The sequence below is a fragment of the Rhinopithecus bieti genome, unplaced genomic scaffold (genome assembly GCF_001698545.2).
Source record: "Rhinopithecus bieti isolate Rb0 unplaced genomic scaffold, ASM169854v2 scaffold_10589, whole genome shotgun sequence".
Taxonomy (NCBI): Eukaryota; Metazoa; Chordata; class Mammalia; order Primates; family Cercopithecidae; genus Rhinopithecus; species Rhinopithecus bieti.
Genome location: NW_016807065.1, coordinates 2,668,747 through 2,694,759, shown reverse-complemented (window position 1 = coordinate 2,694,759; position 26,013 = coordinate 2,668,747). Strand labels below are relative to the sequence as shown.

The following is a 26,013-nucleotide window of genomic DNA, read 5'->3' as shown; positions in this document are numbered from 1 at the left end:
GGAAGGAATGAAGGAAGGAAGGAGAGAGGGAAGGAAGGAAGGAGAGAGGGAAGGAAGGAAGGAAGGAAGGAGAGAGGGAAGGAAGGAAGGAGAGAGGGAAGGAAGGAAGGAAGGAAGAAAAGAGAGAAAGAAAGAAAAAAGAAAAGAAAGAAAGAAAGAAAGAATTGAAGTTAGTTGAGTGTAGTGTATCTGTAATTCCAGCTACTTGGGAGGCCCAGATGGGAGGATCGCTTGAGCCCGGGATTTCCAGTCTGCAGTGAGCTATGATCACATCACTGCACTCTAGCCTGGGTGACAGAGTGAGACCCCATCTCAAAAAAATAAAAATAAAGAAGTGGGGCTGGGCGCGGTGGCTCACACCTGTAATCCCAGCACTTTGGGAGGCTGAGGGGGTGGATCACCTGAGGTCAGGAGTTTGAGACCAGCCTGGCCAACATGGTGAAACCCCGTCTCTACTAAAAATACAAAAATAAGCCGGGAGTGGTGGCCCACACCCATAATCCCAGTTAATCGGGAGGCGGAGAATCACTTGACCGCCGGAGGCAGAGGTTGCAGTGAGCCGAGATCCTGCCATTGCACTCCAGCCTTAGCGACAGAAAAAGCCCCCCCCCCCAAAAAAAGTGGGTTCTGAGGGCACAACCGGTCCACTTGGTCCACTTTCTCATCCCTAACCAGACTCCAAAAGACACCCCCGCTCCCCTAGAACCCACCTACCCTCTACCCTCTATTCTTGCCCTTGCAGGTCCTGCCCCAGAAGCTGCCTGCACATCCACGCCTGAAATGCGGCGCTCAGTCCTGGTCAGGAACCCAGGCCACAAAGGCCTGAGACCCGTTTATGAAGAGCTTGACTCTGATTCCGAGGACCTAGACCCCAATCCTGAAGATCTGGACCCCGTTTCTGAAGACCCAGAGCCTGATCCTGAAGACCTCAACACTGTCCCGGAAGACGTGGACCCCAGCTATGAAGATCTGGAGCCCGTCTCGGAGGATCTGGACCCCGACGCCGAAGCTCCGGGCTCGGAACCCCAAGATCCCGACCCCATGTCCTCGAGTTTCGACCTCGATCCAGATGTGATTGGCCCCGTACCCCTGATTCTCGATCCTAACAGCGACACCCTCAGCCCCGGCGATCCAAACGTGGACCCCATCTCCCCTGGCCTTACTGCCACCCCCCAGGTCTTGGCCACCAGCCCCGCGGTGCTTCCCGCACCCGCCAGCCCGCCCCGGCCCTTCTCCTGCCCGGATTGCGGGCGAGCCTTCCGCCGCAGCTCCGGGCTGAGCCAGCATCGCCGCACCCACAGCGGTGAGAAGCCGTACCGCTGCCCCGACTGCGGGAAGTCTTTCAGCCACGGTGCTACCCTGGCGCAGCACCGTGGCATCCACACCGGGGCGCGGCCATACCAGTGCGCCGCCTGCGGCAAGGCCTTCGGCTGGCGCTCCACGCTGCTGAAACATCGCAGCAGCCACAGCGGGGAGAAGCCGCACCACTGCCCGGTGTGTGGCAAGGCCTTCGGGCACGGCTCGCTCCTGGCGCAGCACCTGCGCACGCACGGCGGCCCGAGGCCCCACAAGTGCCCGGTGTGCGCCAAGGGCTTCGGCCAGGGCTCTGCGCTCCTCAAACACCTGCGCACGCACACGGGCGAGCGGCCCTACCCGTGTCCGCAGTGCGGCAAGGCCTTCGGGCAGAGCTCGGCGCTGCTGCAGCACCAGCGCACACACACGGCGGAACGCCCCTACCGCTGCCCCCACTGCGGCAAAGCCTTTGGGCAGAGCTCCAACTTGCAACACCACCTGCGCATCCACACGGGCGAGCGGCCCTACGCCTGCCCGCACTGCTCCAAGGCCTTCGGGCAGAGCTCAGCGCTGCTCCAGCACCTGCACGTGCATTCGGGCGAGCGTCCCTATCGCTGTCAGCTCTGCGGGAAGGCCTTTGGCCAGGCCTCCAGCCTCACCAAGCACAAACGGGTGCATGAGGGTGCAGCCGCTGCTGCAGCTGCTGCGGCTGCTGCAGCTGCAGCAGCGGCCGCCGGCCTGGGCCTAGGGCCTGGCCTAAGCCCTGCATCCATGATGAGGCCGAGGCAGGTATCCCTCCTGGGTTCTGATGCTGTTTCTGTGCTCGGCTCTGGCTTGGGCCTCAGCTCTGGCACCAGCTCTGGCCGTAGCCCTGACCCTGGCTCTGGGCCGGGCACTCTGCCAGATCCCAGTTCCAAACCCCTCCCTGGCTCCAGATCCACCCCCAGCCCTACTCCTGTGGAATCTTCTGACCCGAAGGCTGGGCACGACGCTGGTCCTGACCTTGTGCCCAGCCCAGACCCTGATCCTGCACCCAGCCCAGACCCTGATCCTGTGCCCAGCCCTGATCCCAACCCTGTGTCCCACCGTGACCCCTGCTCTCCCACTGGTGACACTATCAGCCCAGCCCTCCCTACTGGCAAGAGTCCACAGTGGGTACAGGAGCAAGGGGCACTGCTGGGGCCTGATGGCTGAAGGGGACTCGGGCATCCTTGGGGGCCTGGGGAAGTTGTGTGTTGTGCAGTTAGTAAAATCCTCCCACTGCCTCCGGGTTCTGTGTCGTGGCTTGCCTTTTGTGCTTTCTTTCTGAGCACAGCCCCTTGCTCCAGAGATGGGACAGTGTGGCCAGGGCCAGCCACAATCTGGAGCTCCAGTGTCCTGGCTTCCTTCTTAGGCCCTGGAGTCCCACCAGCTAGACTTTCCAGTTTAACCCACAATGCCTCACCCTGGTCCATCCCACTAGTCACCACTCTTTGTTCCCCTCACTTACCCCTTGCTCTTCAAAGCCCACACAGTAGGCACACAAGTGGACAAAAAGAGGCTGTTCATGTATGCAATCAACAAACATCTCTGGATTGCTGGGGTCTCAGCAGGGAACAAGATAAGTATGGCCTCGACCTGCACGGAGCTCACAGATATTAAATTCAGAATACTTAAAAAATAATTACAGGGTATGGTATATTCTAGGAGAAGCATAAGACTTCTGATATAAATGGTAGGCAGTTTTCTCAATGAAGGATTTTATAATCCCAATAATCACTAATTTAATAATCAGTACTGTTTGCCCAGCCTTATGCAATAGCTTTTGCATTCTCTCATTTAATCCTCTCAACAGCCCCAGGAGGTAGATGACTTTGATTGAATCTCCGCATTTTGCAAATGAGAAAATTGAGGCACATATATATATTTTTTGTTTTGTTTTGTTTTGTTTTGTTTTAGACAGTCTTGCTCTGTTGCCCAGGCTGGAGTGCAGTGGTGTGGTCATAGTCACTGCAAACTCGACCTTCTGGGCTCAAGCGATCCTCCCACATTAGCCTCCCGAGTAGCTGGGATTGCAGGTGCATGCCACCACCCACTGCGCTCAGCTTGGAGTTGAAGGGACTTTGGAAGATGTAGAAGTGGCATTTGTCAGTGCCTAGATTTAAATCCCAATTGCCCTCCAGTGTCCAAATTCTTAACCATTACGCTCCAGGGCAAAAGTTTGCAAAGGCTCTGGGGCTATAGAAAGATGAGCTTTGGGTGGAGGTAGGGGCCAAATCAGAGGGCCCTGAGAGACGAGAGTGGGGACTCTGCCTATCAGTCCAGAGCAATGGGAAGCCGAGGGCAGGTTCTCGCAGGACGGATAGGCAGTATTCTTTGAAGATGCTTGTGGCTGCTGGGTAGAGAGTGGAGTGGAGGGAGGCTGAGATCGGGGAGGAGGTTGCTGCAAAGATCCAGGCCAGGAATGTTGGAAGACTCTGGGCTGGGGGCCATAGGGGTGGGGATAAGTGGTTCTATTTGATACATAATTAGGAAATCGTGTTTGCTGAAGATCCGCAGGAGAAGGGTAAAAGGAGTTTCTGGAAGAAAGAGGAAGACAGCGTTGAGATAGTACGCAGGGTCATCACCAGGCACCAACGAGGATAAGGGGTCAAGCTCTGGACATGGAAGTCACGAGCCTAGCACCGGATTCGGGGCACGGCCGGGAGCCAGGGCGGAGCTCGTCGCTGCCAAGCTCAGAGTCAGCCCATCCCCCGCCACCCAGAGCCCGTCGGCGCTAGGACCTGGCGACTGCCTTCTACCCAGAGGGCGCCGGTTGAAGCACGCTTGCGCGCTGTTCCGGCAAGCGTTGTCGTGGCGCAGGGGGCGGGACCAGAGGCGGTCACGTGAGGGGCTCTGGGCTACCGGGTCACGTGACCGAGGCACCGATCAGCTGATGCCGGAGGGTTTGAAGCCGCGCCGCGAGGGAGCGAGGTCGCAGTGACAGCGGCGGGCGATCGGACCCAGGCTGCCCCGCGGTACCCGCCTGCGTCGTGCGCTCCCGCCCCAGCATGACAGACCCGGCGGGTCCGCGCGGCTCAGGTGAGGGCGCGGGCGGCACCGTGGGGCCTGGAACTCAGGCGGGCGGGCTGCTTCTCCGACCTGGGGCGGCGGAGCTCTCAGTCTCTTTTTTTCTAAGCTCCAGCGCTGACTTTTCAGCTTCCTCACGGTGGAGAAATGGGCAGACGGCTCCTAGAACTTGGGCGGCGGGTGGGCACCAGCCTCTCCGATTCTCCCTCCTGAAGCCAGGCTCTGCTGGGTTCCCAAACTCAGGCAGCGATCGCGCCGGGCCGCCAGCTTCTCCCTTTGGGGCGGCGAGGTTCCTGGGATTTCCACTGGGAGCCTAGGTTCCGATTGCTCAACTTGGGCTGGAACTCAGACAGCGGGCACCAGCTTCTCCAGCCCGCGCGTGAGACTCCCAGGCTTCCCCTCCTGATTCCAGGAGACAAATGCTCAGCTCACCTAAACTCCAGCGGGGAGAGCTGGAGGGATTGCCCCCAGGAGATTAACTCAGTTTTAGCTTTCCAAACCGGGGGAAGCGCAGTCTTCTTAAATTCGGGCTTCCAGCCAATTCTGATGCCACCTGTCCTTGGGGAGGCTAGAGGAAGACCCTTTGTGTTAGCTTCCCCTTCTGGAGCTAGCTGGGGACCCCTACCTGATAGGTGTCCCGGTGTCCCAGCTAGCAGGGTCGGGTGGGTTAGCTGTAATCTCAGCTCTGTAGACGGGCCCTGCCCTCCGACTTTGTGGTAAACAGCCACAGCAGCATCCCATTGCAAAGGGAGGGGCCGGGTACTTGTCCCTCTCGGCATGGGAGGTTCTGACAGTGCACACATTTATCCTGACAGCTTTGCTAGGCAGGGGGCCAGGCCCTAGAAAGCACATCCCCATGGGGGTGTGACAGGGACAGTTCTGGGCTACTGTGACCGGTTTTGACTCCAGCAGTTGCTGAAACCTTAGATCTCACAGTTAGGCTGGAAAAAAAATAAAACAGTGATTAGAACAGCTTGTGTTTGCTGAAGAGGTCTTTATCTGCTGTGTCTCACTGAATTCTCAGAGCAGCTTCAGGATCTCAACCTCAGGGCTCAGGGAGAGGGTGGACTTTTTTTTTTAAGAGACTTTTTTTGTTGTTGTTACCGGGGCTGTAGTGCAGTGGCATAATCCTAGCTCATTGTAACATTGAACTCCTGGGTTCAAGTGACCTCCCAACTCAGCCTCCCAGGTAGAAGGAGTGCCAGCTACTAACTACGGGCATGAGTCGTCACCACACCTGACTATTTAATTTTTTTTTTTTTTTTTTTTGTAGAGAGGGAGGTCTCGCTGTATTACCTAGGCTGGTCTCAAACTCTGGGCTCAAGCAATCGTCCCACCTTGGCCTCCCAAAGCTGTTGGGATAGCCACTGAGGCTATCCTCAGGATGAGCCACTGAGCCCAGCCAAGGGGTAGCCTTTATAAAATTTCCACTCTTCGGATGAGGAGATAGAGGCTCAGGGAGGTACCTGGAGTCACCCACTGGAAAGTGACAGGTCTAGGATTTGATGCTAGGGCTGCACGATTTCCAGGAGCTGGTGCTTTTCAGGGAGATAAAATGAGTCTTTAGCGAATGTGTTCCATTATTATTACTTATATTGTCAATTACCCCTTCTCCAGGCCTTTGGCTTCTAAGAGTGTCAGCTGATGGGCCAGGTTATAATGAACCCAGAGGTCATCTTTTGGGTATCTGTCCAGACAAACCTAGAATACAGGCTGAGTTCTATGCTCATGTCCGGAACCTGGAGCTGGGATGAGCCCAGAAGCCTTGGATGCCCAGTGAAAAGCTGGTGGGAGCAGTTCATTCTCTCCCCACAGATCAATAATGAGAACATTGATGAAACGTTCTGACGTTCACCATGGACCAGCCCCTGTGATCAATGCTTCCTAAGCATCCAGTCCTTAGCGTTCCCATGAGACATGATTACTGCCCCATTTTACAGATGAGGAAACTGAGACTCAGAGAGCTGGTGAGCAGGAGGGGCAGGAATCAGCCCAGGCCCTGTACCTCCTGAACCCCAGCTCATAACCTTTGAGCAGGACTGGTGCATAGATACAGACAACGTTGCAGATTTTCTGGTTTTCTTTAGACCTCTCGGAACTCTTCCTTGGCAGGAGCATGGGGACATGAAGATAGAGTGTGTGCTGCCTTCCTGGTTGGATAAAGGGGAAAAGCGGAGTTGCCCAGGCCTCACCCCAGCACCCTCTCCTATTCCCACAGAGACTGAGCGGCTTCTGACCCCCAACCCCGGGTATGGGACCCAGGCGGGGCCTTCACCGGCCCCTCCAACACCCCCAGAAGAGGAAGACCTTCGCCGTCGTCTCAAATACTTTTTCATGAGTCCCTGCGACAAGTTTCGAGCCAAGGGCCGCAAGCCCTGCAAGCTGATGCTGCAGGTGGTCAAGATCCTGGTGGTCACGGTGCAGGTGAGGACAGTCAAGCAGGGGCCCCAGCCAAAGGCCACCTGGGGCTGCTGTGCTCCTTGAAGAAGAGTCTTAAAGCAGCACTTTGGGAGGCTGAGGCCGCTGGATCACTTGAGGCTGGGAGTTCAAGACCAGCCTGGCCAGCATGGTGAAACCCCATCTCTACTAAAAATACAAAAAAATTAGCCATGCATGGTGGCAGGTGCCTATAATCCCAGCTACTTGGGAGGCCAAGGCAGGAGAATCGCTTGAACTGGGAGGTGGAGGTTGCCGTGAGCTGAAATCGTGCCACTGCACTCCAGCCTGGGCAACAGAGCAAGACTCTGTCTCAAAAAAAAAAAAAAAGCTACCTCTGAGGCTCAGAGAGGTTAAGAGACTTGCCCAGAGTCACACAGCAGCAGAACATTGGCAGCTGGGATTTGAACCCAGGCAGTCTGACATCATGTTGACCCAATGGCTGCACAGATAGTTGGTTCTCCCTCCCCCATGCCAGACCCTGTGCTGGACTCTGGGAGCCCCAAGATGAATCAGACCCAGCCACTGCCCTAAGTGCTTGCTTCATGTCTTGGGCTGACTTTAGCGTGTCACCATGCCTCTAATTTTCCCTCGGGAAAGGGACCCAATTGGCCAGGCATAGTGGCTCATGCCTATAATCCCAGCACTTTGGGAGGCTGAGGTGGACGGATCATTTGAGGCCAGGAGTTTCAGACAGCCTGGCCAACATTGCAAAGCCCCGTCTCTACTGAAAATACAAAAATTAGCTGGGTGTGATGGCAGGTGCCTGTAACTCAGCTACTCAGGAGGCTGAGACAGGAGAATTGCTTGAACCTGGGAGGTGGAGGTTATAGTGAGCTGAGATCATACCATGACACTCCAGCTTAGGCAACAGAGTGAGACTCTGTCTCAAAAAAAAAGAAAAGGCTGGGTGCGGTGGCTCATGCCTGTAATCCTAGCACTTTGGGAGGCCGAGGTGGGCGGATCACGAGGTCAGGAGATCGAGACCATCCTGGCTAACACGGTGAAACCCCGTCTCTACTGAAAATACAAAAGATTAGCCGGGTGTGGTGGCGGGCGCCTGTAGTCCCAGCTACTCAGGAGGCTGAGGCAGGAGAATGGTGAGAACCCGGGAGACGGAGCTTGCAGTGAGCCGAGATCGTGCCACTGCACTCCAGCCTGGGTGACAGAGTGAGACTGTCTCAAAAAAAAAAAAAAAAAAGAAAAGAAAAGGAACCCAGTCATGGTACTTACCCTGAAAGTTTGGGTTTAACACAGAATCTGACATCCAGTAAACATTTAATGAACATTAGTCCCTGCAGTGAGATATATGAGTGCCCATCCTGTGTTGTATGGGGGAGGACACGGGTCGGCGTGGCATGGAGCTTATGCCAGGAGTTGGGGTGAAATTAATCAAAGCAAAGAAGTGCACAAGTGAAATCCGTGTTTGTAGCCCACGTTAGCAGGGCCCTGCCCCACCCTAGTGGACATCTCTAGGACCCTCCCTGTCCTCTTCCTCTGCCTGTGCCCCGAGGAAGATATCCCCCAATCCCCATCCTAGCCATGCCAACCTCCGCTACCCTCTCCCCAGCTTATCCTGTTTGGGCTCAGTAATCAGCTGGCTGTGACATTCCGGGAAGAGAACACCATTGCCTTCCGACACCTCTTCCTGCTGGGCTACTCGGACGGGGCGGATGACACCTTTGCAGCCTACACGCGGGAGCAGCTGTACCAGGCCATCTTCCATGCTGTGGACCAGGTGCTGGTGGGCAGGCAGGTGCTGGTGGGCGGGCAGGTGCAGGTGGGCTGGCAGATGCAGGTGGGCGGGCAGGTGCAGGTGGGCGAGCAGGTGCAGGTGCGCAGGCTGCAGAGAGTGGGCCGGACTCACAGGCCCTCCCCTTCTCTGCCCACAGTACCTAGCGTTGCCTGACGTGTCACTGGGCCGGTATGCGTATGTCCATGGCGGGGGGGCCCTTGGACCAATGGCTCAGGGCTTGCAATCTGCCAGCGGTACTACCACCGAGGCCATGTGGACCCGGCCAACGACACATTTGACATTGATCCAATGGTGGTTACTGGTGAGTGGGCAGGGCGGGGCTTTGCTGTTTGGAGCCTGAGCTGCTGGGATTAAAATCAACAGCTGTGGCTGGGCACGGTGGCTCACGCCTATACCAGCACTTTGGGAGGCTGAGGAGGGAGGACTGCTTGAGGCCCGGAGTTTGAGACCAGCCTGGGCAACGTAGGAAGGCCTTGTCTCTACGTACAAAAAAATTAGCCGGGCGTGGTAGCGTGCCCCTGTGGTCCCAGCTACTCAGGAGGCTGAGGCAGGAGGATCACTTGAGTCCAGGAGATTGAGGCTGCAGTAAGCTATGATCATGCCACTGCACTCCACGCTGGGTGACAGAGTGAGACCCTGTCTCAAAAAAAAAAAAAAAAAAAAAAGAGAAAAAAAGTATGCTTAGTGTGAATGTGACTCTTGCTACATAGAAAGCACCAGGTGTTATTTCTTAATATGGTTCATTCAGTAAATATCCGCCGGCCCAGAGAGTGCCAGGCCTGTAGGAGTGACCCAGCCCTGGGGAAGCACAGGAAAGAAGGCCACTGGGGACTCCGGGGAGACCAGCCTGGCCTCCCCTGCCCCCTGAGGCCCTTCCCTGACTCCCTGTCCTCAGACTGCATCCAGGTGGATCCCCCCGAGCGGCCCCCTCCGTCCCCCAGTGACGATCTCGCCCTCTTGGAAGGCAGCTCCAGTTACAAGAACCTCACGCTCAAATTCCACAAGTACTGCCTGCTCGCTCGAGGGGGGCCCAGGGTGGGGGAGGCAGCGCACTAGGCACTCTCACCCCAGTAGCTACTTCCCTAAGGTGGGGAAAGGGCCACCCGCCTGCGCTGGCACCTGCTGGGTGAGCACTTCCCCTACCAGCTACAGAGTCAGCACATGGCAGGGGCACTGACACTTGGGGCCGGAAGGGACCCGAAGACGCCCCTGCCCCTCACCCGAGCCTCCTGCCTAGGCTGGTCAATGTTACCATCCACTTCCGACTGAAGACCATTAACCTCCAGAGCCTCATCAATAATGAGATCCCGGACTGCTATACCTTCAGCGTCCTGGTGAGGCCCCCCCGGGGACCCACAGGGGTCCTGAGTTCCAGGGCAGGGACCTGATAAGGGAGTGTCTTGGAAGCATTGGCCAAGGGCAAGCGTGCGGGTGATGAGGGAGGGAGCCCGGGGTCTGTCAGGCCACCTGTCATGTGGACCTTGGGGCTTGGGGCTGCCAAGGTTTACTCTGTCCCCAACTGGCCCCCACAGATCACGTTTGACAACAAAGCACACAGTGGGCGGATCCCCATCAGCCTGGAGACCCAGGCCCACATCCAGGAGTGTAAGCACCCCAGTGTCTTCCGGCACGGTGAGCCCGAGCCCCAGAGCAGCGCTGACCAGGGGCCCTGGCCTGTCCTGGGATTCCCCAAGCCCCAGAGCAGCGCTGCCTGGGGCCCTGACCTCCCTAGGAATCCGCTGAGCCTCGGATCAGCACAGATCAGGGACCCTGTCCTGTCCTGGGATCCTCCAAGCCCCAGACCAGCGCTGACCGGGGTTCTTAACTCACCCCAAGCAAGCCCTGAGCCCCACTGACCAACCAAAACCAGCCGTGCAGCCCCCTAGGTCTCCAGCCCGACCTGGCACCAGCGCTGGCCTCCCAAGACTCCATGCCACCCTTGGCCCTACCCACTGTGCCCTCCCCACAGGAGACAACAGCTTCCGGCTCCTGTTTGACGTGGTGGTCATCCTCACTTGCTCCCTGTCCTTCCTCCTCTGCGCCCGCTCGCTCCTTCGAGGCTTCCTGCTGCAGAACGTGAGGCTCCTGCGTCACGTGTGCCGGTGTCCTCCCCGCCTTGCCCTGGGGCGATAAAAGCCAGGGCTTCGAGGGTCCTGTGCCTGGTCAGGCACTCACCCCGCCTGCCTTCTGCAGGAGTTTGTGGGGTTCATGTGGCGGCAGCGGGGACGGGTCATCAGCCTGTGGGAGCGGCTGGAATTTGTCAATGGCTGGTACATCCTGCTGGTCACCAGCGATGTGCTCACCATCTCGGGCACCATCATGAAGATTGGCATCGAGGCCAAGGTACGTCCTGCCCACACCCTGGGCCCCAGGTCCCATCCCTGCTGTCAGTGCCTATCCAGGGCTATATCCTCCCCCAGGCCCTCCAAAGGAAGGGCTGGGCCAGGTAGGTTGATGCAGCTCCCACCCGCAGAACTTGGCGAGCTACGACGTCTGCAGCATCCTCCTGGGCACCTCGACGCTGCTGGTGTGGGTGGGCGTGATCCGCTACCTGACCTTCTTCCACAACTACAACGTGAGCTTTTTGCACGCGGCTGGGCCTTCCGCATGGTTACCCCACACCCTCCAAATAAATCCCTACGCACCCAGCACTCACCAGCCCTGACCAATGATCCCTTGCAAGCCACCTCCTCCTACCTGCCCACACCAGATATATCTGTTGCTGTACCTGGGCGAGGCCCTGGGAGCCTGCTCCTTTGTGCCCACCCTGCTGAGTCCAGCCATGCGGTGCCCTCAGACCCCCTCAGACACGGCCACAACCCCTCTAGGCACCCACTGGCTCCCATGGCCACACCTGCTGTGCCCTCGGCAAAGCCCTGCCCCTCTCCCCCCCTTGGGTGCCCACAGCTTGACCTACTGAGTTGGTGATCACACCCTCAACTAGGCTCCCCTCTGCCCCAACCCAGATCCTCATCGCCACACTGCGGGTGGCCCTGCCCCAAAGCGTCCATGCGCTTCTGCTTGCTGCGTCGCCGTCATCCTCCTGGGCTACTTGCTTCTGTGGCTGGATCCGTGCTGGGACCCTATTCAGATGTGAAGGTTACCGTCTAAACCCCTGAATGGTCCTCTGAACAGTTGACCCCGTGACCTTGTCCAATTGACACTGTGACCCCCAGATGGACCCCTCAGGTGGACCTGCTGGGTGTCCCCGTCCACTGTCCCCTGTAGTCCCTTGGTGGGGACCCTGGACACTGACCCTGTGGTCACAGTTGCTGATGACCCTATTTCGACTGGATTACTCCCCTTCTAACTTATCTACCCCGAACCCTGAGGTCGGACCCTGCAGTGGTCCCTGGTTCATTGAACCTGGGAAAACCTGGCTATTCACATGGACCGGGCCTTGGGACGTGGCCCATTCACATAGTGAACCCCAGGCCTGGGACCCGGCCACTCACAAGGTGACCCCAGGCTGGGCTATCGCCATTCCCACAGTGGGACCCCAGCCCTGACCCCAAGCCCCCAGCCTCCTGGGCCATGCCTTGGCCCTCCCTCTGACCCCGCCGCCCTTCTGCAGTCTCCGCATCGCTCTCCATGGTGTCGAGTGCCTGTTCTCACTCATCAACGGAGACGATATGTCGTGACGTTCGCCGCCATGCAGGCTCCAGCAGGGCGCAGCAGTCCTTGGGTGTGGCTCTTCTCCCACCTTCTACCTGTACTCCTCATCAAGCCTCTCATCTACATGGTGCTCAGCCTCTTCCATCGCGCTCATCCACCGGTGCCTACGACCACCCATCAAGGTTTAGCCGCAACGCGCCCAGCAGCCTCAGGCTCTGGGTCCCTGGAGTTTGGCCATGAGGTGGGTCTTGGGACATCCGCAAGGGTCGAACAGAGAAGATCCCCAGGAGAGAATAATGGGAGACTACTATGAACCAAAAAGAGTGTGGGTTCCGGAATTTGGGGGGCGCAAGGGGGAGCATAATGGCATCTCAGCATTGTCGCAAGGTGGGCTTGGGCCAGGAGGGGGCTGAGTCTGGGCCTTACAACGAGGGGCAACCGAGTCATAGAGTTATTATTCCGTTTATTTGAGACAGGAGTCTCCGCTCTGTCACCCCAGGGGTAGAGTGGCAGTGGGTGCGATCCTTGAACTCACTGTTAAGTTCCACTTCCTGCCGGTTTCAAGCAATTCTGTCTCAGCCCTCCTGAGTAGCCTGGGATTTACAGGCAACATGCCACCATGTCCAGCTAATTTTTTATATTTTTAGTAGAGAATGGGATTTCACCATATTGGTCCCAGGCTGGTCCCGAACGATCCTGACCCTCAGTGATCACTGCCGTCCAAAGTGCTGGGATTACAGGCCTAAGCCACCATGGCTCGGCCTATTTTATTTTATTATTTAATGTATTATTCTTTATTTTATTAGAGATAAAGGGTCTCACTATGTTACTCAGGCTGGTTTTTCAAACTCCCTGAGGCCAGGGCCGATCCTCTCCAGTTCAGCCCTCCCAAAACCGCTGGGATTACAGGCAATAAGCCACCACACCAGCCAATTTTTTTTTTTTTTTTTTTGAGAGGAGAGGTCCTCGCCTTCTGTCCCCCGCCCAGGCTGGAGTTGCAGTGGCCGGATCTCAGCTCACTGCAAGCTCCGCCTCCCGGGTTTACGCCATTCCTCACTGTCTCAGCTCCCGAGTACTGGACTCACAGGCAACCCCACCACTCACCTAGTAGCTAGTTTTTTGTATTTTTTTAGTAGAGACGGGGTTCACCGTGCTAGCCCAGGATAGTCCTCGATCTCCCTGACCTCGTGATCCGCCCGTCCTCGGCCTCCCAAAGTGGCTGGGATTATAGGCTTTGAAGCCACCGCGGCCCGCCTTTTTTTTTTTTTTTTTTTTTTTTTTTTTTTTTTTTTTAATGGAATCTTACTCTGTGGCCCAGGCTGGAGTGCAATGGCATGAACTCGACTCCCTGCAACCCCGCCTCCTGAGTTCAAGCGATTCTCGTGCCTTAGCCTCCTGAGTAGCTGGGATTACTTGCACGTGCCACCACACCTGGCTAATTTTTGTATTTTTACTAGAGATGGGGTTTCACCACATTGGCCAGGCTGGTCCTGAGCTCCTGACCTCAGGTGATCTACCTGCCTTGGCCTCCCAAGGTGCTGGGATTACAGGCATGAGCCACTGCACCCGGCTAAGTCATAGAGTTTCAATGACCTTGTCATTGATCCTGGGACCTTGCTATTAACATGGTGACCCTCAGTTGGCCCCATTCCTATGGCTGACCTCTAAAACCCAACCCTGACCCCAGCCCCCAGCCATGCCCCTGACTCCCTCTGACCCCGCCCAAGGTTAGCTTCTTTATATATTTATTTATTTTGAGATGGAGTCGCACTCTGTTGCCCAGGCTGGAATGCAATGATGCAGTCTCAGCTCACTGCAACCTCTGCCTCCCCGGTTCAAGCGATTCTCCTGCCTCAGCCTCCTGAGTAGCTGGAATTACAGGTGCACGCCACCATGCCTGGCTAATTTTTGTATTTTTGGTAGAGATGGGGTTTTGCCATGTTGGCCAGGCTGGTCTCAAACTCCTGACCTCAGGTGATCCACCCCCCTCAGCCTCCCAAAGTGCTGGGATTACAGGCGTGAGCCACCGTGCCTGGCCCAGGTTAGCTTCTAAGCGGTAAAACTAGGCTCAACCCAGGACTGTCTGATTCCAGAAGCCATACTCCTAACCCCTCTGTCCTCTGTTTAGTAGGGTGGCTGGGAATAGTGGTTTCCTTGCAAGCTGCAAGGGTCAGGGGACACAGCAGGATGCGGAAGTGGCAGGTAGATAGGATTCTTTCAGCAAATATATCTAAGGGCCACGATCTGTGCTGGATTCTGGGCATCGAGGAAAATCAGGTGTGCATGATCTGTCCAAGGCCCGTGGGCAAGGATGGCACAGGAACAGACATCCCATGACCAATGACCTACTTGCAACAGTTATGATGGAAGAGTGGAAGGTTACAGAGGGACTCCTGCTTTAGATTGGTATGAGAGTGGGTCCAGGAGAGCTTCTAGAATGTTCTATCCATCACTAGTCTCTAGCCCCATGCAGCTATTTAAATTTTGATTTTAATTCCGGCTGGGCACGGTGACTCACGCCTGTAATCCCAGCCCTTTGGGAGGCCGAGGGGTGAATCACCTGAGGTCAGGAGTTCGAGACCAACCTGGCCAACATGGCAAAACCCCATCTCTACTAAAAATACAAAAAATTAGCCAGACGTGGTGGCACACACCTGTAATCCCAGTTACTCCCGAGGTTGAGGCAGTAGAATTGCTTGAACCTGGGACGTAGAGGTTGCAGTGAGCCGAGATCAAGTCATTGCACTCCAACCTGGGCGACAGAGCGAGACTCTGCTTCAAAAACAAAACAAAACAATTTTTAAAAAATTTTAATTCAAATGAAGCACAATTGCAAATTCAGCCCCTGACTCGCACCATCGTGTATCCAGTACTCAAAAGCCAGTGTGGCTGGTGGCTGCCATATTGGACAGCATAGATATTCAACACTTCCATCGTCTCTAGACCAAAGAGTTGGGAGCCCAGGGGCAGTGCACCCAGGGGAAGGAATAGCTAAAGCAAAGGTCTAGTAGCCTGAAAAAAACTTGGAGAAAAGATGGTCCCTCCATGAGGTTGAGTGAGAGATGGGTACACCCCCTTTTCCCCATGCATGGATTCAGCTGTCCTACAGACACATTCACTCAGGCCCTTGGAGCTACTTCCTGTCTTGCCTTAGCAGGTAGACATCACACACATGTATCCACTCTGGTGGGCAGATTCAGGTCCTGCTCCCACAGCTGTGCTTAGCGTGCATCCAGCTCTCTCAGTGGATGGTTTCCGACCACCAAGGTCGTGTCAGCCCTGGCTCTAGGTTTCCAGCTGCTGGGCCCACAGCAGAGGGCACCAGACTGGCAAAGACACAGCTTGCATCCACGTTCAGGGGTCAGGGAAGATCTCTCTGTGCAAGCAAACTATGGAACAACGGGTGGAGCAGGCACAGCAAGTGCAAAGGCCTGGAGGTGGGAAGCGATGCAGATATGGCTGGAGGGGAGGACGGACTTCAAGGGCCTTGGAGGTTGGCAGCCACTTTCAGGCTGAGCCTCCCAGCTTCTCTCCTCAGCATCCTGGCGGCGCAGGCGCAGAGGAGAGCGAGCTGCAGGCCTACATCGCACAGTGCCAGGACAGTCCCACCTCTGGCAAGTTCCGCCGCGGGAGCGGCTCAGCCTGCAGTCTTCTCTGCTGCTGCGGAAGGTTCGAGTCCCGGGTCTGGCCCATTCAGATTGGAGGTTAGGGACTGGGGAAAGGGGAGCAAGCCAGAGAAAACTGACGCCCCTCATCCCTGCTTCCCTCCTCCAGGGACCCCTCGGAGGAGCATTCGCTGCTGGTGAATTGATTCGACCTGACTGCCATTGGACCATTGGACCATAGGCCCTGGACTGTGGAGACCCCTGCCCCCCACCCCGCTTATTTATTTTTAGGGTTTGCTTTTGAGGATCGGCTCCCTGTCGCGCCCGAGGAGGGCCTGGACCTTTCGTGTCGGACCTTTGGGGGCAGGGAGACAGGGTGGGGAGGGTGTTGAATAAAAGGGAAAATAAATGTGTCGTTCTCATTTTTAGCGGGAGGAGCAGTCCTTGCGTTAGGCGGTGTGAGGCCCTTTAAGGCGCGGCCGCACTCAGCATGGCGGCCTCAGTCGGCCTTCCAAGTGTGGCGCGGGTGGGGAGGGGGAGGACTGGGCGGGACTGCTGTGCGTCTTGTAGTGAATAATTTAAAGGGACCGCGCCTGCGGAGCCGGGCGGAACGCTAGCGGTGTTGGCGCGGAGTGGACCCCGACTGCCGCCCCTGGGTGAGTCCGGGTTTCCGTTGGCCTCGCAGGGGTGTCCCTTCGAGAGTCATTGACGAGCCTCCGCTTTTCCACATCTGTCCTCCGATTTCTGTTAACTCTAGACTTTCTGATGTTCCCATCCCCCCACGTCCCGGCAGGTGTTTCTGCACTGGTAGCCAGCTGTGCCCGGAGGTGAAAGAGGACAGGCCACCCAGGAATTTGCCAAGTAACGACTCGCAGGCTCCGAGATTCCTACCCCCCGGCCCCCGAATTTCCATTAATACTCTAGCGGTGTCAGAAACATCCTCAGCTTCCCAGAAAAATCCCAGTAATGTTCCAGCATCTCTCAGTATCTTCCAAGGAGCCTGGACGCCCTCCCCAGGCCCGTTCTCATAAGCACCCCAGGAATGTGCCCACCCACCTCCTGGTTTTCCCAGCAGTAGTACTGTAATCCTCAGAATCTCTCAGTAACTTTCCAGTGACCCCCCATCCCCACCCACTAATTCCAGCGTCTCTGGTTACGCCTCCCAGCAATGGCGCCACCATCGGTCCCGGAGTCCCAGTGATGCTCCGTGCCACAGAGCCCCCATAACTTCACTACTACGTGATAGTAAATCCCTGGCAAAAACCAGCAGCGCCTTGCAAGCCCACACAACACCAAGCATCCCAGGACTCTTCTGAAACGTGGGTATCAGACGCCTTTGCGGATGCCCCGACGGTACTCCCGTGCCTCCCAGCTCCTGGGTCTTCCCGGGGACAGGCTTGGGTCGGGAGCCGGGTATCTAGGTCCCCACCCCCGGACCCCACGGCTTGCGGGCCCCAGTTTTCCTGGGGTGGGGCATTCAGTGTTCGACGGAGTAGGGGGTGCGGCCTGGGGGATCGGGTGGTCAGGCTTGATCAGTCCCGCAGAGGGCGGTGACCCGGGAGGAAGTCACCAGGTGCAGGGGACCGTGCCCTGCGGGGACCTGCCTTCAGGCTGCTGACAGTCGGTGCCAGGTCGGCCTTTGCCCCCAGAGTGGGGTTGGACGGGAGGAGCGTCTGGTAGGCCCTACGCGTAGGCGAAGGGAGCCGGGGACTCGCCTCACCTCCTGGCCTGGGCCAGGAGGTCCGTTTGCTCCATTCCTTAGTCCCGCAGCGCCCCTCTAGCCGCGCCCCTGGCAGGTGGAGACGCTTCACCCTTCCCCCCGCCCCCGCCAGGTCGGGGCTTAAGCTGGGGGCAGGGCTTGAGGCAGGGGAGGGGCGGGCCCAGATTGACGACTTGCACGGGTTCCTTCGACTCCTTGATTTCCCAGGACTCCGGGCTACCAGATCGGCCGTCCAGCTGGAATCAACCATGGAGGCTCCGCTGCAAACTGGAATGGTAAGGGGTGGGGCGGGGACCGGGTAGGCGCTGGCGTGGGGCGCCACGGGGACTACAACTCCCGGCGTGCTCAGCGCGCAGTACGTGGTCTGGCGAGGACACGCTGCGTCCACTTGGGCGGAACTACGTTTCCCGGCATGCAGTGCGGGCCGCCGGGCCTCAGGGAAGAGTCGCGCCCCCGGGGAGGGAGCAGCGCTGGCCCATTCTGCAGATGGGGACATCGAGTCACGGGCTGGCTACTAACTCCTCGGGGGCGAAGGTGGCGGAGAGGGATGGGTTCCAGGACGTCCCGGAGCCCGGGGAAGTCTCGGCGGGACGGATTTGCGGTGCGCAGCCAGTGCCGTTCGTCCCTCAGGTGCTGGGCGTGATGATCGGGGCCGGAGTGGCGGTGGTGGTCACGGCCGTGCTCATCCTCCTGGTGGTGCGGAGGCTGCGTGTGCCAAGTGAGCACCTGAGGGGCCCCTCTTGGGAGGCTGTGTGGTGGGGGGCCCAAATGCCCGGGTCCCGAGGCGGCAGAGATGGGGATTTGCTGGCGTCTGTTCGCGTTACCCCAGCTCTAGCAGGGTGGAGTCTGCACAGAGCTCGGAGTGCCCCTGTCCCCACCTATCCCCAGAAACCCCAGCCCCGGATGGCCCCCGGTATCGGTTCCGGAAGAGGGACAAAGTGCTGTTCTATGGCCGGAAGATTATGCGGAAGGTGAGTCCGTGACCCCTGGGGTCTGCCCCGACCACACAGGCCGCGCCCCTTCCCTATTTACCCGTCTTAGGCTCCGCCACCGCTCCTTCCTTGATGGAGACCCCCTGGATCCGTCTGCCTCTCCTCCAGGGTCTGAATTAGCAATTGACCCATCTCGCCTTCATTCTTCCAGGTGTCACAATCCACGTCCTCCCTCGTGGATACCTCTGTCTCCGCCACTTCCCGGCCACGCATGAAGAAGAAACTGAAGATGCTCAACATTGCCAAGAAGTAAGGCTGTGCTGGGTGTGACCTGGTATTAGGGGTTATGTCAGGGGTCTTTTGAGTAATCAACCCACACCAAAGTGTTGTGGAGGTCTTCCCATATTGGCTGGGTGCTGTGGCTCATGCCTGTAATTCCCAGCACTTTGGGAGGCTGAGGTGGGCAGATCACCTGAGGTCAGGAGTTTGAGACCAGCCTGGCCAACATGGCAAAACCTCATCTCTACTAAAAATACAAAAATTAGTTGGGCGTGGTGGCATGGGCCTGTAATCCCAGCTACTCAGAAGGCTGAGACAGAATCACTTGAACCTGGGAGGTAGAGGTTGCAGTGAGCTGAGATCCGTGCCACTGCACTTCCAGCCTGGGCAATAGAGTGATTACTCTGTCTTAAAAAAAAAAAAAAAAAAAAAAAAAAGAATGTTCTCCTGTTTCAGAGGGACATCTCTGGACTCTGCTCTGAGGGGCTATCTCAGAGCTCTTCCACACCAGACATGCTCTCTCTAGGGTCTCTCTTTCCTGAGGGCTACCTCAGTGATATTCTCCTTCAACTGGGGTATCTGAGCTGTTTGTTCCCAAATCAGTATCTCAGAGGTCTTGCTATATATTTAGTGGGGGAGTCTACATCAGGGGTCTCCACGTAGGTTATTTCATGAGTCTCCTCACACGAGTGGTTTTCTTCCAGGGTACTTCACTAGGTAACTGTGTTTCTATGATCTCCTAAAGGGGCTATCTGCAGCCTGCAGCCTCTCTTCTCCAGGGGTTATCTCAGGCATCTCTCTACATCAGAAGGCATCAGTCCTGTGTTATGGACCTTGGAGTGCTTCCCACACTAAGGAGGCTGTCTCAGGAGTTTCTATTCCCTAGGGGCTCTTAGGAATTTTCTTGCACTAGAAATAGAGGAAGGATGCATCAGAGATCCCTGCTGGCAGCAAGGAGCTATCTCAGGGTCTGTGAGAAAGGCTCTCTAACTCTCTTTGCAAGTTGAGTGCTGGCTCTGGGATCCCCTTACGTCATGGAGTCTACCTGGAGGTCTGCCTCAATGGTTTCTTCACACCAGGGCTCTCTATGATCAATAGTCCTGCAACGACAGGCCTTTCTTTCTTTTCTTTTCTTTTTTTTTTTTTGAGACGGAGGCTAGAGTACAGTGGCGCGATCTCGGCTCACTGCAATCTCTGCCTCCCAGGTTCAAAAGATTCTCCTGCCTCAGCCTCCAGCGTAGCTGGGACTACAGGCGCACGCCACCATGCCCGGCTAATTTTTGCATTTTTAGTAGAGGTGGGGTTTCACTATGTTGGCCAGGATGGTCTCGATCTCTTGACCTTGTGATCCATCTGCCTCAGCTTTCCAAAGTGCTGGGATTACAGGCATGAACTACCGCACCTGGCCAATGGCAGGGCTTTCTATGAGTTGAGTAGAAGGGTTATCTCGAAGTTCCCTGTGATCAGTTTAGGGTCCATATCTCAGGTTTCTCCACATCACAGGAGCTGTCTCTAGTGTCTGCATACTCTTAAGGGACTACCCCGATGTCTTCATGATTGTCAGAGGGCTATCTCAGCTTTCTGTGATCTAGGCAAGAGTTAGCTCAAGGTATCCCTGATCAGAAAAGGAATAATAACTTATTATTATTATTATTATTATTATCATTTTGGAGACAGGATCACACTCTGTTGTTCAGGCTAGAGTGCAGTGGCACAGTCACAGCACACTGCAGCCTTGACCTCCTGGGCTCAAGAGATCTCTCCTGCCTCAGCCTCTTAAGTAACTGAGACTTCAGGCATGCACCACCATGCCTGGCTAATTTTTAAATTTTTTGTAGAGATGGGGGTCTCGCTGTGTTGCCTAGGCTGGTCTTGAACTCCTGGCCTCAAGCAATCCTCCCACCTTGGCCTCCCAAAGTGCTGGTATTACAGGCATGAGCCACCACACCCAGCCAAAAAAGGAATAATAACTGAATTTCTTGATTTCACTGAGTTTAACCTAGGGTTCCATCCTCCAAGGTCTATCTCAGGGACCTTTTGCCAGTGGAGAGTCTTGTCTCAGCAATCACTGTGACTTGTGGGGAAGGGCTCGTCCAGGTCCACAGTTAGCAGAGGGGCTATCTCTGGATTCTCCATTTATAATGAGGGCTACTTCAGAGACCTCTGTGGTCATCAGAGGGGCTGTCTCAAGATTCTCTCAGACTGGGAGGAAGGTCTATCTCAGGAATGTTTACGTTGAGCAGAGAGGCTGTATCTTCGGTCTTCTCATATATTGGAAGCCATGTCAAAGGCATACTCACGTTAAGGGCAATATCTCAGCAGTCTACTCTGTGACTACTAGAAGGAACATTTCAGGACGCCCACAACAAACATACGTACCATTTCCAGGCTTACCCTTATCTTGGAAGCTATGTTGGGGTCTGCCTCCCTAAAGGGTTCAGCTCAGGGCCTATGCCTAGTGGAGGGGCCATCTCAGAGAACTTTAGGTCTGGGGTCATAGGGTTTTTCCATAAAGGGCCAGATAGTAAACGTTTCAGGCTTTGCTGGCCACATATGGCCCCATTGCAACTCTTCGACTCTGCTGCATGTGAGCAGCCATAATGATATGCAAATACATGAATGTGGCTTTGTACCAATAAAACTTTATTTACAAAAATAAATGTGGCCAGCCCGGTGCAGTGGCTTACGCCTGTAATCCTAGCACTTTGGGAGGCTGAGGCAGGAGGATCACTTGAGTTCAGGAGTTTGAGACCAGCCTGGCCAACATGGGGAAACCCCATCTCTACTGAAAATACAAAAAATTAGCCAGGTGTGGTGGCACCCACCTGTAGTCCCAACTACTTGGGAGGCTGAGGCAGGAGAATCGCTTCAGCCTGGGAGGTGGAGGTTGCAGTGGGCTGAGATTTCGCCACTGCACACTGCACTCCAGCCTGGGTAAAAGAGCGAGACTCTGTCTCAAAAAAAAAAAAAAGACTGGGCGCAGTGGTTCACACCTGTAATCCCAGCACTTTGGGAAGCCGAGGCGGGCAGATCACGAGGTCAGAAGATCGAGACCATCCTGGCTAACACAATGAAACCCCATCTCTACTAAAAATACAAAAAAAAAATTAGCCGGGTGTGGTGGCAGGCGCCTGTAGTCCTAGCTAATCGGAAGGCTGAGGCAGAAGAATGGTATGAACCCAGGAGGCGGAGCTTGTAGTGAGCAGAGACCACGCCACTGTACTCCAGCCTGGGAGACAGAGCAAGACTCCATCTCAAAAAAAAAAAAATGGTGGCTGGCCTGATTTGGCCAGCGGGCCAGAGATTGCTATACGTGAGCCCTGGGGAAAGGGGTATGTGGGGGTCTCAGGTTTGCCTGAGCTTTCTCCCTGTCCCCCTCACCCCCCGGCACCCCTCCCCTCCCACCAGGATTCTGCGCATCCAGAAAGAGACCCCCACGCTGCAGCGGAAGGAGCCCCCTCCCGCAGTGCTGGAAGCTGACCTGACCGAGGGCGACCTGGCTAACTCCCATCTGCCCTCGGAGGTGCTTTATATGCTCAAGAACGTCCGGTCAGTGTTGGGGTGCAGGTGGGGGTGGAGGACTACAGATGTGGGGCCGCCCTGACCTCCAGCCTCTGTCCCCCACTGCCTGTCCAACAGGGTGCTGGGCCACTTTGAGAAGCCACTCTTCCTGGAGCTCTGCCGCCACATGGTCTTCCAGCGGCTGGGCCAGGGTGACTACGTCTTCCGGCCGGGCCAGCCAGATGCCAGCATCTACGTGGTGCAGGACGGGCTGCTGGAGCTCTGTCTGCCGGGGCCTGTGAGTGGGCCTCCCCAGGGGCTGCTGCAGGAGGATGGGTGGTGGGGATGGGCAGCAGTCATTGGTCTGCAGGGCTGGTCTTTGGAGATGTGTCATCGGGAGTCAGGGGAATGGGGGTGACCAAGGACATTTGGGGTGGTCTGCATGGTTGCTCAGTAGTTACAGGTATTGAACAACGGGGGATGCCTGCTGGTTGGAAGGCTTGGCAGGTTCCCCTGAGAAGGGATGAGGGGTGTCAGCGATCATTGGGATGGATGAGGGGGTGACATGCCAGTCACCAGGGCGAGGCCACCAAGGATCCCTGGTCCCCTGTGTCTCAGGACGGGAAGGAGTGTGTGGTGAAGGAAGTGGTTCCCGGGGACAGCGTCAACAGCCTTCTCAGCATCCTGGATGTCATCACCGTGAGTGACCAGTCCCTGGGGCAGGGGGGCTGGGGTGCGAGGACCCACCCAAGAGACTAGGTTGAAGGAAATCGCCGGGTCCCCAATCTCTGATTCATCCCTGATGCTGCCGATGGCCCCTCCTGGGACTGGCACCAGGAAGGATTGGGGGACTAGCGAGGGGGAATCACAGCCCCTGCCCTTGTCTCTCTTCACGCTCTCCCCTCCCCCAGGGTCACCAGCATCCCCAGCGGACCGTGTCTGCCCGGGCGGCCCGGGATTCCACAGTGCTGCGCCTGCCAGTGGAAGCGTTCTCCGCGGTCTTCACCAAGTACCCGGAGAGCTTGGTGCGGGTCGTGCAGGTCAGCGGGCCTTTGCCTCCCGTCACCCCCCAGGGACCCCACCCTGGCCCCCACCCATTGCAGGCTCCAAGGGCAGAGGCCCAGCAGCCAGCAGGCGCTGGAGCTGTGGTTATCGGCCTGGAGCAGCCAGATGTCCGCAGCGGCGGACTCCTCCCTTAGCTGCCTCGCCCCATTTCCCCAGACTATGGGTCTCTCCATGGTTCCCGCCCCCGACCTTATGCTGCGAACTAGTCCTGCCCACTATCTGGCCCTGCCCCTGACCCCGCCCCATCTTATGGCCACGCCCCTCGAGCCCTACAGATCATCATGGTGCGGCTGCAGCGAGTCACCTTCCTGGCACTGCACAACTACCTGGGTCTGACCAATGAGCTCTTCAGCCACGTGAGTGGGTGGTGGGGAGCGAGCACTAGGGGGATGGGGGCGGGATCAATATGGAACTCCCAGGACAGGCCACAAGCTGTTCTCTGCCTCCAGGAGATCCAGCCGCTGCGTCTGTTCCCCAGCCCTGGCCTCCCAACTCGCACCAGCCCTGTGCGGGGCTCCAAGAGGATGGTCAGCACCTCAGCTACAGACGAGCCCAGGGAGACCCCAGGTCGGCCACCTGACCCCACTGGGGCCCCGCTGCCTGGGCCTACAGGTACCCAGGGACCCGAGGTGGGACCCAGCCTTGCTCAATCTCCCAGGAAGCCCCGTCTCAGCCCCCAGACCCTTTTCCTTTTCTACAAAGAGTCAGCCTGACCCTGTCTAGCCCCACAGGGACCCCATAGCTGGGTACCCATGTCTGACTCCTGACTGGGACCCAGAAAGCTCTGGCCTCATCCCCAAGGACCCGTTGGAATTGCTTTAACTAGTTCATCCGTCCCCAGCGTCTCTTTATCTCCCAACCTGCTAATCTGCCTAGTGGCTCTGATGAGCAGGAGCCTGAACATGTGTCTCCCCCAGGGGACCCCGTGAAGCCCACATCCCTGGAAACCACCTCGGCCCCTCTGCTGAGCCGCTGCGTCTCCATGCCAGGGGACATCTCAGGTTTGGAGCACTGGGTCTGGGGGGAGGGCCATGGGGCTTCCAGATTTGAATCCAGGTCCACCGTCTGCCCATCTTGACTTTTTTCTTTATCTGCGAAATGGGAATACTGCCAGCACTTCCCCAGGCACTTTTTTGTAGGTATTCATTGAGATAGTGCTTCTCCCACCTGTGTTTAGAAGGATTCAGAGGGAGAGTGCAGACATTGATTGGTCATGTCTGCTACAGCAGTGGCCCATGGCACGTTGGTATCCATTAGTCTCAGACTGCAACTGTGGTTACTCTCATCTTTTCTTTTCTTTTCTTTTCTTTTGAGACCTCTCTCCCAGCCTGGAGTGCAATGGTGCTGTCATAGCTCACTGCAGCCTCGAACTCCTGTGCTCAAGTGATCCTCCAGCCCCAGCCTCCCAAAGAGCTAGAACTACAGGCCTATACCACCATATCCGGCTCATTTTTTAAAAATCTTACTCTCATCTTTATGGCTTTTGTTGCCCCCCTGCCCCCCTGCCCACCTGCAGGCTTGCAGGGTGGCCCCCGCTCTGACTTCGACATGGCCTATGAGCGTGGCCGGATCTCCGTGTCCCTGCAGGAAGAGGCCTCTGGGGGGTCCCAGGCAACCCCTGCTCGGGTAAGGCCTGGGACCCTGGCAGGTGGTGGAGCCCGATGGGGAAGGTGGCTGGGAGGGAATATCAGGAGGTCACAAGCCTGCCCCACTCAGACCCCCACTCAGGAGCCCCGTGAGCAGCCAGCGGGCGCCTGCGAATACAGCTACTGTGAGGATGAGTCGGCCACCGGCGGCTGCCCCTTCGGGCCCTACCAGGGTCGCCAGACCAGCAGCATCTTCGAGGCAGCAAAGCGGGAGCTGGCCAAGCTGATGCGGATTGAGGTGGGCGGCCGAGGGGAGCTGGGCCCAGGGCGCGAGGGAGATCTGGCTGCCCCCATCTCAACTCCCCTACCTCCCCAGGACCCCTCCCTCCTGAACAGCCGAGTCTTGCTGCACCACGCTAAAGCCGGCACCATAATTGCCCGCCAGGGAGACCAGGTAAGGCTGACCCCTGACCTGTAACCATGCCACCTGAGATCATTCCCTCTGACTTCTGTGACCTCTGATCGCTGCCCTTTGACTGTCAGACCAGCACCTTCTCCCATAGAAGCAGACCTCTCTCATCCTATCATTTCCAACCTCTAACCCTTGGATCCTGTGACCCCCACCCCCAACCCCACCCCATGTCCTCTGGACCCGTCAACTCTTCACTTGTGACCCCCTGAGCCTTTCGCCCTAGGACCCCAACTCCGAGATCTCTTCTGCCTGCCCTGGCTCTTCCTGTAATTCTGTTTTCTGAACTTCTGATCCTGCAGTATTTGCTAACGTGTCTGCTTCTCACGCTGACCGCTGCCAGGATAGGGGCCCGATAAATGGCTACAAATTGCCACCTGGCCCTGTACTGGGGGCGGGGCTTCAGGCCCTTGTGGCAGCACCCAGGATGTGTAGGAAAATATATCCCACTATTCTGTCCACTGTTCATATGGGGAAACTGAGGCCCGTCAAGGGTTAGTGACCCGACTACCAGCTGAAAGTCAAGAAGTCCCAGGGTAGGAGGAGGAGGAGGAAGAAGAGGAAAGTTGAAACCCACACTCTGCCCCTAGAGTGTGGCAGATGATCTAGAAGGTTCTCTGCTTCCTCATTAGTGGAATGGGGTAATAAAGAAGAGATGCCCAGTTTGCAGAACCCCAATGAGCCTTTTTTTTTTTTTTTTTTTTTTTT

At 56.7% G+C, this 26,013-nt stretch overlaps 3 protein-coding genes across 10 annotated transcripts in view; all 3 read left to right on the top strand.

Moving 5' to 3' along the window:
• Positions 1-632: 632 nt before the first annotated feature.
• ZNF358 (zinc finger protein 358) lies at positions 633-2,563 on the top strand. The gene has a single exon (XM_017879985.1). It carries the CDS (start codon positions 781-783, stop codon positions 2,485-2,487), a length of 1,707 nt encoding a protein of 568 aa, XP_017735474.1. The 5' UTR covers positions 633-780; the 3' UTR covers positions 2,488-2,563.
• A 1,235-nt stretch (positions 2,564-3,798) lies between these two features.
• Positions 3,799-16,162, top strand: MCOLN1 (mucolipin TRP cation channel 1). Its single transcript, XM_017880043.1, is given in 15 exon segments — positions 3,799-4,353; positions 6,560-6,765; positions 8,348-8,515; positions 8,670-8,724; positions 8,727-8,834; positions 9,429-9,537; positions 9,771-9,867; positions 10,066-10,165; positions 10,503-10,609; positions 10,727-10,876; positions 11,007-11,108; positions 11,500-11,626; positions 12,136-12,389; positions 15,438-15,817; positions 15,923-16,162. Coding segments are annotated over 15 exon segments (2,031 nt in total). The 5' UTR covers positions 3,799-4,322; the 3' UTR covers positions 15,960-16,162.
• Positions 16,163-16,253: 91 nt separating this feature from the next.
• The window catches only part of PNPLA6 (patatin like domain 6, lysophospholipase), a 26,906-nt gene continuing 17,146 nt past the window's right edge, over positions 16,254-26,013 (top strand). For 3 of the 8 annotated variants that reach the window (XM_017879979.1, XM_017879977.1, XM_017879978.1), the window contains exons 1-13: positions 17,879-18,191; positions 18,362-18,444; positions 18,617-18,714; positions 22,093-22,233; positions 22,324-22,483; positions 22,804-22,884; positions 23,097-23,225; positions 23,526-23,606; positions 23,700-23,862; positions 24,168-24,251; positions 24,767-24,876; positions 24,967-25,134; positions 25,213-25,290. In XM_017879979.1, coding sequence (XP_017735468.1) covers positions 17,960-18,191; positions 18,362-18,444; positions 18,617-18,714; positions 22,093-22,233; positions 22,324-22,483; positions 22,804-22,884; positions 23,097-23,225; positions 23,526-23,606; positions 23,700-23,862; positions 24,168-24,251; positions 24,767-24,876; positions 24,967-25,134; positions 25,213-25,290 — 1,608 coding nt within the window. In that variant the 5' untranslated portion in view covers positions 17,879-17,959. Of the gene's footprint in view, positions 16,410-16,546; positions 17,073-17,680; positions 17,749-17,878; positions 18,192-18,361; positions 18,445-18,616; positions 18,715-22,092; positions 22,234-22,323; positions 22,484-22,803; positions 22,885-23,096; positions 23,226-23,525; positions 23,607-23,699; positions 23,863-24,167; positions 24,252-24,766; positions 24,877-24,966; positions 25,135-25,212; positions 25,291-26,013 lie in introns of those variants that run through there. The other 5 variants (XM_017879980.1, XM_017879984.1, XM_017879981.1 and 2 more) reach the window with 4 other exon arrangements.

Excerpts from the sequence above, each read along its gene's own strand:
- ZNF358 (XM_017879985.1), top strand. The coding sequence starts at position 781 with ATGCGGCGCTCAGTCCTGGTCAGGAACCCAGGCCACAAAGGCCTGAGA.